Source organism: Phaethon aethereus, assembly GCF_964289735.1.
Source record: "Phaethon aethereus genome assembly, chromosome: 8".
NCBI classification, from domain to species: Eukaryota; Metazoa; Chordata; class Aves; order Phaethontiformes; family Phaethontidae; genus Phaethon; species Phaethon aethereus.
Genome location: NC_138584.1, coordinates 13,359,585 through 13,370,529, shown reverse-complemented (window position 1 = coordinate 13,370,529; position 10,945 = coordinate 13,359,585). Strand labels below are relative to the sequence as shown.

At 42.0% G+C, this 10,945-nt stretch overlaps 1 protein-coding gene across 1 annotated transcript; it reads left to right on the top strand.

Moving 5' to 3' along the window:
- LOC309407624 (pancreatic alpha-amylase-like) lies at positions 1–8,768 on the top strand (the record flags this gene model as incomplete). Its single annotated transcript, XM_082003204.1, has 10 exons — positions 1–168; positions 1,717–1,863; positions 3,594–3,791; positions 5,121–5,351; positions 6,242–6,375; positions 6,465–6,587; positions 6,702–6,801; positions 7,015–7,136; positions 7,247–7,372; positions 8,579–8,768. The coding sequence occupies 10 exons, from the start codon at positions 1–3 to the stop codon at positions 8,766–8,768; spliced, it is 1,539 nt and encodes a 512-aa protein (XP_081859330.1).
- Between the last annotated feature and the right edge of the window lie 2,177 nt (positions 8,769–10,945).

Sequence of the window (10,945 nt, the reverse complement as noted above, 5' to 3'; positions counted from 1 at the left end):
ATGGGTATCTGTTTTCTTCTGCTAATTGTAGGATTTTGCTGGGCACAGTACAACCCTAATACTCTCACTCGGAGGACGTCTATTGTACATCTCTTTGAATGGCGCTGGGCCGATATTGCTCTTGAGTGTGAACGCTATTTAGCTCCTAATGGATTTGGAGGAGTTCAGGTATGTCTGTTCCTATCAGTAGGTAGTAAAATTGCTACACAGATGATGATTTTTTTTTTCAGAGAAAATGTTCAATTCACCAAAGGATAGGTACTGGGAAAGAAAAATAGAAATTGGTAATGGAAATAGTAAATGCTGACAAATACATTCTTCAGCCATCATCATGTAAGCGTGAATTTATTTCATTGCTCCAAAGTGCATGTTTTGCACTCTGTGCTATTACATTTAGATGAATTAGAATTGCATATCACTGGCTAAATCTTTTTTTTACTGCTGTGAAGAGTAACCTATGTTTACCTGCTTGATATTATTTAAATCAAGGGAAGCTCTTAAGAGCTAGATAAACATAAAATGAAACTATGACTGAAAAAAGGGCCCCCAAAGAGAATATCAAAGTGCTGAAGGTTTTAAATAAGTAAATATAAAAGGCTGCCAAATGTGTTCACCCAAACTGGCAAGTTCCTCGCTGTAAAGTGTAGTGTCAGACTAAGCCATTAAGTGACCCTTCTTTGCAGGAACCTGGTGTGAGCAAGCAGAAATGAACTGCACCAGGTTCTGGTGGAGGTGTGTCGATGTGAATCTGTTCTGTCTGAACAACAGACACGTGTTTCTGTGGAACCAGTAGCGTTGGATGGGTGGGGTAGTTCGGCTGGAGAGCAGTCACCTATTAAACCATTTCAGTCTGTCTGTGAGATTGTTCAGCAAAAATTGGCGAGGGAAGTCTGCCTGTATCTTGTAGCCCAGGAATTTGCAAGTTGGCCTGAGTGAGAACTTTCCCATAATTTTCAAGTAATACATCTTTTCTTTGCAACCTTCTTTCCAGGCGCACAGGCCTGATTGATTTTAAACTGATTTCTCAGACTATGGGATACACTTGGATATCTTTTTAATCCATACTGTGACAGGGTCTCGGAAAGTTTTTTCAGATGCAAATTTGCTGAGCTAGTCACAAAGGCCAGCTAAGTAGGCTGCAGCCCAGGGATCTTTGTGAGAAGTGGTGGGATCAGGTGGTTATGCCCAGGGACTTGGAGGTAACAGCAAAAGTCTGTTGCCTGAAAAGTATCCAGGAAAGAATCTATACAGGGAAGAGGTATAACTTGTCTGGAAACTGTGACAAGTCTTGTGTTAGGAACGCTTTTATCCAAAACATAACAAAAATGGGAAGTCAGATCAATTTTAAGGTCAGTTGTTCTGCAGTCAGTTCCTTCCTGATTCAGGGCTATCTTTACTGACCTAATCCTTCAGATTTCAGACACTTCTTTTGATCTTTGAGGCATGCATTCACGAAGATAGTTAGGAAACAATGTCCATGGACATAATTTTTATAATGTGTTTCTACCCGCTGAAGGTCCAGGCCTAAGTCTTCTATTTCCAGCCCACTACGATGTAAGTAGAGAATACTGAGGATTTATATGGGTTAGGTATTGTAAGCGTCTTCCATTAAAGGGACCTGATTTTCTATTTTTATGTTCTTTCACTAACAATACTGGGCAAACAAATAAACCATTATCAGTATCCTGTTACGAAGAGGCACCATTTTATTCACAGATTTCACCTCCAAATGAAAATGTTATCATTACTGACCCCTGGCAACCATGGTGGGAAAGATACCAGCCCATCAGCTACAAGCTGTGCACACGATCTGGGAACGAAACTGAATTTAGAGATATGGTGACCAGGTGCAACAATGTTGGAGTAAGTGCTTTGAAAACCTTCTAGTGTTAGCAGTGCAAGGATACAGACAAGCGGTAATTGAGAAGGGAAGACATGGTAGCACTGAAGTGAAGATGGTTTGATTTGTTGGTTTGTTTTTTTTTTTTTTCATAGAATCATAGAACAATTTGGCTTGGAAGGGACCTTTTAAGGCCATCTAGTCTTAGCCTCTGCAGTGAGCAGGGACATTTTCAACTAGATCAGATTGTTCAGAGACCTGTCCAACCTGACCTTGAACATTTCCAGGGATGGGGCATCTACCACCTCTCTGGACAACCTGTGCCAGTGTTTCACCACCCTCATTGGGAAAAATTTCTTCACTAGATCTAGTCTAAATCTACCCTCTTTTAGATTAAAACCATTACCCCTTGTCCTATTGCTACAGGTCCTGCTAAAAAGTCTGTCCTCATCTTTCTTGTAGGCCCCCTTTTAAGTACTGGAAGGCTGCAATAAGGTCTCCCCAGAGTCTTCTCCACACTGAACAATGCTGACTCTCTCAGCCTGTCCTCATAGGAGAGGTGTTCTATCCCTCTGAGCATTTTTGTGGCCCTCCTCTGGACCTGCTCCAACAGGTCCATGTCTTTCCTGTGCTCAGGGCTCCACAGCTGGATGCAGGACTGCAGGTGGGGTCTCACCAGAGCAGAGTAGAGGGGCAGAATCACCTCCCTCAACCTGCTGGCCATGCTGCTTTTGATGCAGCCCAGGAGGCGGTTGGCCGCCTGGGCTGCAAGTGCACATTGCCGGCTCATGTCCAGCTTTTTGTCCACCAGTACCCCCAAGTCCTTCTCGGCAGGGCTGCTCTCCATCCCTTCATCCCTCAGCCTGTACTGTTACTGGGGGTTGCCCCAACCCAGGTGCAGCACACTGCACTTGGCCTTGTTGAACCTCATGAGGTTCACACAGGCCCACTTCTCGGGTTTGTCCAAGTCCCTCTGGATGGCATCCTGTCCCTCAGGTGTGTCAACCACACTACTCAGCTTGGTGTCATCTGCAAACTTGCTGAGGGTGCCCTCAATCCCATTGTTTGTGTCACTGATGAAGATATTAAAGAGTACTGATCCCAACACAGGCCCCTGAGGGATACCACTTGTCACAGATCTCCATCTGAATATAGAGCCATTGACCACTACCATCTGGATGCAACCATCCAACCAATTCCCTACTCATCAAACAGTCTACCCACCAAGTCCGTTTCTCCTCAATTTAAAGAGAAGGATGTTGTGGAGGGCCATGTCAAAGGCTTTACAGAAGTCCAGGTAGACAACAATGGTAGCTCTTCCCTTGTCCACTGATGTGGTCACTCCATCATAGAGGGCCACTAGGTTGGTCAGGCAGGGCTTGCCCTTGCCGAAGCCATGCTGGCTGTCTCAAATCACCTCCCTGTCCTCCATGTGCCTTAGCTTAGCTTCTAGGAGGATCTGTTCCATGACCTTCCCAGGCACTGAGATGAGACTGACAGGTCAGTAGTTCCCAGGGTTCTCTTTTCTACCCTGTTTTAAAATGGGTGCAATGTTTTCTGCCTATCTGTTGAAATTTATGTCTTATCACCATTGCTATGTGTTAATAAAAGAGAAATATTTTAAATAAAATGTTGGGGGAAGCAAGCAAGCAGAAATACAGTGATGGGGCAGGAGGTAAGAGAGAGGGAATGTTAATTAGTGGTGCCGTGGGAAGTAGCTTTCTGAAATTCAAATATGAATGCTATTCTCTAGGTACATATTTATGCGGATGCAGTAATCAACCATATGTGCGGAGCTAATGCTGGTGCTGGCGACCATGCTACTTGTGGAAGCTATTTCAATGCAAAGACCGAAGATTTTCCAGCTGTGCCGTATTCGGACTGGGACTTTAATGATGGTAAATGTAAATCTAGAAGTGGAGACATTGAGAATTACCATGATATATCTCAGGTAAATCTAGAACTATATTTTTCATGTACATCAATTCCTGGGCTGTGGTTTCTTTGCTTCCCTTTACTTCCAGACATTTTTAAAAAATAAAACAAAAATCCTCGTGGAAAATCATCTAAATTGATAGTAGAGGTTAATGTGGCTAAGAGGAAAACCTTTTCTTAAAGGGTTAGCTCATTGAGCCAATGGCTCAATTTCAGATTTAGACAAGTGTGCTTTAGGTACTTTATAAAGACAGTTTTAAAGTTCATAAAATCTCTTTAGGAATTGTCTTGGTGGGGGGTTGTGCTTTAGGAAAAAAGTAAGAGTCATTATTTGCCTTTTATTGTTATTTGGAAGTTTTCTTTGGTCTCAATTTCAGAAAAGAGAGATTAGGATTTCATAAAAATCTTGAAAATCAACCTTCTGTTTAGAGATTTCTCTTCCTGGGAGTCTATCTGTTCCTTTATAGCAGATTATGAGGTCAAGACTTTAAAACTACCACAGAATGAAAAATTATTTTATAAAGATAAATACCTGTCTTTCTTGAATAATGTCTTATGCCTTTTAAATGCATTTGATCTTTTCTGAATCCAAGTTTAGGGGAGATGGGTTTTGGAGAAATGGCAGAAGGGGAGACTTTAAATGTCCCCAAATTCTTGAGCAGTTCTAAAGGAGCATCTTTATAGCCAATTGTTTAGTACAGTTTGCAACGTAGGCTGATGTACCTTGCTCTCTCCAGGCAGATGTGCATAGCTATGGAAACCCATCACAAGAGTTATTTAAAAAAAGCATTTCAGTATATTCAGTGTATGTTTAAAGTATTCTTTTGATTAAAATCGATGCCCATAATTTTATATTTACAGGAAACAAAGGCAAAAAGGGGACAGAAAACAAGAGTTTAATGTTTTATAGGGCTATAATAACTCAAGATTTTTAAAAGCTTTAGAAATATAATTTCTAGAAATCTTTTCTACATCAGAGATGAAATGAGTACACTTGAAACGGTAATGAATCTGTTCCTTAATATGCTGGAGTAAAAATAATTTATCATATTTTTGCCTTCTACTTGCATTAAAAAGCTGATTATAGATTTAATGGTTTGACTCTCTGTTGTAATCCTTCAGCACCTACAGCTGTGTAAGCCAGGTGAATGCCGACTTCTTAATGCTCCTTCTGTGGAGATGACTGTCCAAGATAACTGTCCAAAGCAAAGATATGCATGGTGAACAATGGCTAGTGAAAGTTTAATTTGTCATTGTAATGTAGGTAATCAAATTCAAAATATGTGTAGAAAACTATGTTTAGTTTATTAGGTGAAAAATGTTTCATTTCAGAATTTTTATGTAGGTCCGAGACTGCCGCTTGGTTAGCCTTCTTGATCTGGCCCTGGAGAAAGACTATGTACGCTCAAAAGTTGCTGAATACATGAACTACCTCATTGATATTGGTGTAGCAGGCTTCCGAATTGATGCTGCCAAGCATATGTGGCCTGGGGATGTGAAGGCGATTTTAGACAAGCTGAAAAATCTAAATACTAAATGGTTTTCTGCAGGAATGAAACCTTTCATTTACCAGGAGGTAATCTTTATGGTTTTTAATTGTACTTTAAAAACACTTATTGCAGGCACAGTGTAGACTCAGTCCTACACTGGAAGCGATGCTTTGCTTGAGCTGGGCCCAAGCAGCTTTCAGACTCAAGATTATAGAAATCATCATTGAGGTTTAGTAACCATAATTTCCAAATACCTAATCTGCCCACAAATGACAATTGACATGGAAAATGCCCTAGTTGTTTTGGACCTTCTGGAGCTAGGTAACCTGGAAATTTCACTTGAGATGAAATTTACTACATTGAAGTTAGTGTGAAAATTCTATTGGTTTTAAAAAAAGGTATTTCACTTCCTGAATTTCAAATTGCAACAGAAGATAAAAATGGTGATTGCAATCTGAAACATTGTTTTCCAGTGGCATAACCATTGGACATTCTGAATTTGTGTTTTATGTTTGAATAACGAATCCTAAATAAGACCTAAGCAGCAGGTAATTGTTGGTTTCACTCAGTAAAAGCTAAAGTTTTTAAAAGACGCGTTTATTAAATCAGTATGTTGCTTGCAATGTCTAGGGCAAATAGTGAAACATTCCTTAGCTACACAGTGAAATGAGGTTGCCCATGTGCTGGAAGCAGAGACATTGGTGACTAGATTAAATATAAAGTTGGTATGGCCAATCCTTAATTATGCGCTAGTAATCAATCAAGGTAAGGAGATTTAGAATGGACACAGAAAACAAGTTCACAGCTAGGCTGAGATAAAATGAAGAAAATAGCTTTAAATACAGTTTTGCAAGTAAGCCAAATAATACACTTGGCTCAAGTAGTTCCTGTTCCTTGAAACAATGTCTAGGGCAATGCCTTTTATGTGTTTGGTTTTTTTTAAGTAGAAAGGAATGCTTTGTCTTTCCTGTACCAGGTAATTGACTTGGGCGGAGAGCCGATCAAAGGCAGTGACTACTTTGGAAATGGCCGAGTGACAGAATTCAAGTATGGTGCAAAACTGGGGACAGTGATCCGCAAGTGGAATGGAGAAAAAATGGCCTACTTAAAGTAAGGATGGAGATGCTGTGACTTATCCAGGATACACTGGATACACCAGTTTTGACAGGGTAGCTTCAAGTCTTTGTGTTTTTGGCCAGGAACTGGGGAGAAGGCTGGGGCTTTGTGCCTTCCGACAGAGCCCTGGTCTTTGTGGATAATCATGACAACCAGCGGGGGCACGGGGCCGGTGGAGCTTCCATTCTAACCTTCTGGGACCCCAGGTAAAGGGTTGCTCTTGTCTGGGTGATGCTTCTTCCTTTTGCCTGTTTGTCTGTCTGTTCTCTGTCATGGTTTCTCTTGCCACGACTCATTATTTTTTCATGTCTAACTAACAGGCTTTATAAAATGGCAGTTGGTTTCATGCTTGCTCATCCGTATGGGTTCACACGCGTGATGTCAAGTTTTCGCTGGCCGAGATCTTTTGTAAATGGACGGGTAAGCTTGTGATGCTGAAGATAGATAGATACACTCCTGGTGAATAAGGATCAGAACAGGGCCAGAGAAGCAGTCCAGTGTGTTTAAATTTGTTAAGTGATTTCTCTGTCCCATGTTGGATCTAGCAGGTGGAAATTCGATGCTCCATCTAGCTTTTCTCTACAGATGGGTGCTCTGCAGTAAGGGGTTTGAAACTTCTCTTTTTAATTACAGGATGTCAATGACTGGATTGGACCACCAAGTAACTCGGATGGATCAACAAAGCCTGTTACCATCAATGCAGACACTACCTGTGGCAACGACTGGGTTTGTGAACATCGCTGGCGTCAAATAAAGTAGGATGCTGTGGAGAAAAAATTAAGTAAAAGCAGTTGCTTTTGCTTCATGTTCCTCATGTCTTTAGGGCTCTTGCAGCCTCAGTGACAGCTGTTCCTTGCATTTTCAGGAACATGGTTATCTTCCGTAATGTGGTGGACGGCCAGCCTTTCTCCAACTGGTGGGACAATGGCAGCAATCAAGTAGCTTTTGGCCGTGGTAATAAAGGCTTCATCGTTTTCAATAATGATGACTGGTAAGTAACAGAGGAATAAATTGTAATTCTTTAGTTAGCAGAGAAAGCTTTTAAGGTGTTGCGAGCTCCAACAGACCTTTGTAACAGATGCTTCTTCTGTCTCGGTTGTTGGCAGTTTAAACATAGCATCTCTACCCTACCAGGAGTGCTCCTCCCTGTCCAAGGTTAGGCCTTAAAGTGTGCTCTTGCTGTTTCCCAGTTCCTCGTGTTGGCAGTATCACTGAAGACCGTGGTCAGACAGCAACATCTGATCTTACAGAGATAAAGGAACTTGGCAACTCAGGAATATGGTCCAAAAGTGACAGTTATAAAAACTGTGTTGCAATCTTGTATGCAAGAGTGAGTGAGATCATTTAAGAGAACAGGAGTGTGTCAGATCTATAATAATTAGAAGTAGGTTGGGGTGATGAGCAATTTGAAGGATGTAGTGGTTGAGTTCTTAGTTAACTCTGTCTTCCAGCCTACTGTGCTGTCCATCACAACAGTTCCTTTTGGACAACCTGCAGAAACTTGAGAGGCGTTTTATTAGGGCTGGCAGGTTTTTTTGGCTATTTTGGTGTGTTCTTCTAGGGTACTGTGATGTCAGGAATACAATAGCTGCGTGGAATCTATCATTTCTCAAGTACCTTTAAGCTCCTTAAAAACCAGATTACTAACAGAGACATTTCTGAGAACTTGTAATGGGGTAATCTAAAAAAGCTAACTGGGGTTATGTAGGGAAAAATTAAAATTGCACTAGAATGCACTTTGAAGTTGTGGAGTTCAAGTCCTAAAGTTCCTGGAGAGTGAGAACACTCAAGATTCCTGTCACTGCTGGTAAATACTTAAATACTACTATATTAATTAATTTATTTACAGAATTAATTTTCTTCATTCTAAAGGAGTGTAATTCTATGCGATTAGAACCAAATTCCTTTAAGCGCCCATAATGTAGAAGAGCTCACATGAAAAATTATTTTAACTAGTGTGTGTTGACTGGCCTTACGATGCCTGAGCACAGCATGAACCTTTGGTGTTTTTCTACACTCCTCACTCAGTAGTCCTGGAGTATTGTCATTTTGTGGGAGAATGGATTCTGGAGTGTCCAGGGAAGTGGTGCAGAATAACAACCTCAGAATCACCTAACATCTGAGAAGGTCTCTAACATGTGTTGCAAAGCATTTGAGAGTCCAAATAATCCTTACTGCATTTCAATATTTTCTAAAGGTTTTTGAATGTAACTCTGCAGACGGGTCTGCCTGCTGGCACTTACTGCGATGTCATTTCTGGGCAAAAGAAAGACGACTACTGTACAGCACTTGAAGTTCATGTTGCTGCTAATGGCATGGCTAATTTCCTGATTAGTAATAAGGATGAAGACCCATTCATTGCAATTCAGGTTGATGCTAGATTGTAACCAGATCTGTTGTGCCCATGTTGTTTCTTCTCTTCTGTGTTTTTCCTAATAGTGTACAAGGTGGTCTGATTGTCTTGGCTCTCCAGCACCGAATGAACTGTGATAGAGCAAAGTGTATTAGCTTGTATTAATGAAATACTGCTATACAGAGACAAGAGCTAGTTGGTGGTAGTGCAGATCTGGAAGAGGTGGTATATGCCAGTTTGCCTTTGTAAGTCTGCTTTATTCAGTTAAAGTACTAATAAAGAAATGAGGAAATAGAAATGACTTAAAATAAAGTTGTGCTGCTCTGTGCATAAGTGGAAATGCAGTACTCTTTATGGGGAAGCTGGGCTGGGAATTAACACCATGTCCAAAAGTCAAGAGAAGACGCCTTTGTGCTGAAACATGGCACAGTTCAAGTTGATGCCAAGTTATAACTCAGTTGAAAATATGTATGTTCTGTTGGTCTATACATTTACTGTTTCCCCCACATGCAATTCCCTGGTATTCAAGCATGAGTGATTCTATGCATCTAGTGAATAATTACTGGCTATCAAATTGAAGAGGAATGTTTCTTCCCTTAATGAATTGGGTTGTAACGTTATCACGTCTTAACTAGCGGCAATGCAGTGGTGGGTTTTAAGGCAAGGCAGCGCTCCATTTCCCACATCACAGAAGCACGGGAGAGAATAAAATAAATAAAAAGAACCCAAACCAACATCCTGGGTAAGTTAAAATGCACTGTTTGCAGGGCTGATACATACACACACATCTGTATCCCAGAACAGCCACATTGTCAGCTATGAGCAATGCCTACGCACACAGACAGCTTATCCATTTCTTGCAACAAACCAAACCCGGGGTCTGGGTCAGCAGAGGAAGCTGGGCCGTGCCAATCAATTATTCCAGCCTATGATGTCAGTCAAGTCAGCAGGCTGCCAGGTTCACAGTCAGCTTGTGCCTGTACAAATCAAAAATACAGATCTTCTATCGTTGGCCCCAATGGCTTGCTACAAACAAACGTTCACCGTGGCTGTTCCAAAGGTGTCTGAGAAGCACGCTGTCTATGCAGGCATCGCTTCGACCTCGTGGCAGTGGCCAAAGCACAGCATATTTTTGTCTCTGTGGTGCTTATTGTGTCATTTCTCACAGAATTACGCAGACGGAGCACAGACTTGGCGGCTTGCCCATTTTCATTGTCAGCCATGAGAAAATGCAGAGGTAAACATGAGAGTGCAGCCCCTTGCTTTAAGTGAGAACGTCTGCTTGGCCATAAGTACTCACTGCGAGCGACCCATTCTGCAGGGGCAAATGGAAGAGGAACGTTTGGATTTATTATTTTTGAGGTCAAGGTGTACTTTTGAGAGCTGTTTCCCTTTTGTGGTGGGAGAGAGCATGCATGGGTGTTGGGGTCAGATATTGGCGCTCTGTGTGTCCAAGGGCTTGGAGTGTCTGGCAAGGCAGCCGTGGTGTGGGAGGAAGGGGCCAGGTAGTGTCCCTGGCCCAGAGGCTGGACCTACTGTCTGTCTCCCTTGCGTGCTGTGGCCAGTACCGCCTTGCTGAGGAAATTTTCTGAAAAGCTGGTTTAAAAGCATAACATCTCATGTAGTGGTAGTATTCTGGCAGCTGAAAATTTGCAATCAAGTTGATGAATATGTTTTTGCTGTGGAAACTGGCATTGTTTTTCATGTCCTATAGCTGTTGCAGCTTAACCTTTTCTTGTACTGGCTCTTCTTCTGCTTCTCTGAAACCATTGTTTGCCACCCTTGCTAGGATTTGCAGTGGACTTGTGTGGTGGGTCAACCCTGGCTGGATGCCACGTGCCCACCAAAGCATCTCCATCACTCCTCCTTAGCTGGACAGGGGAGAGAAAACATAACGAAAGGCTCATGGATTGAGATAAGGACAGGGAGCGAGCACTTGCCCATTACTGTCATGGGCAAGAAAAGGCTTGACTTGGGGAAATTAATTTAATTTATTACCAATCAAATCAGAGTAGGATAAAGAGAAATAAAACCAAATCTTAAAAAACACCTTCCGCCGTGCTTCCCTTTCTTCCTAGGCTTAACTTTAATCCTGATTTTCTCTACCTTCTCCCCACCAGCAGTGCAGGGGGGCAGGGAATGGGGGCTGCAGTCAGTTCACCACATGTTGTCTTTGCTGCTCCTTCCTTCTCACAGGGAGGACTCCTCGCA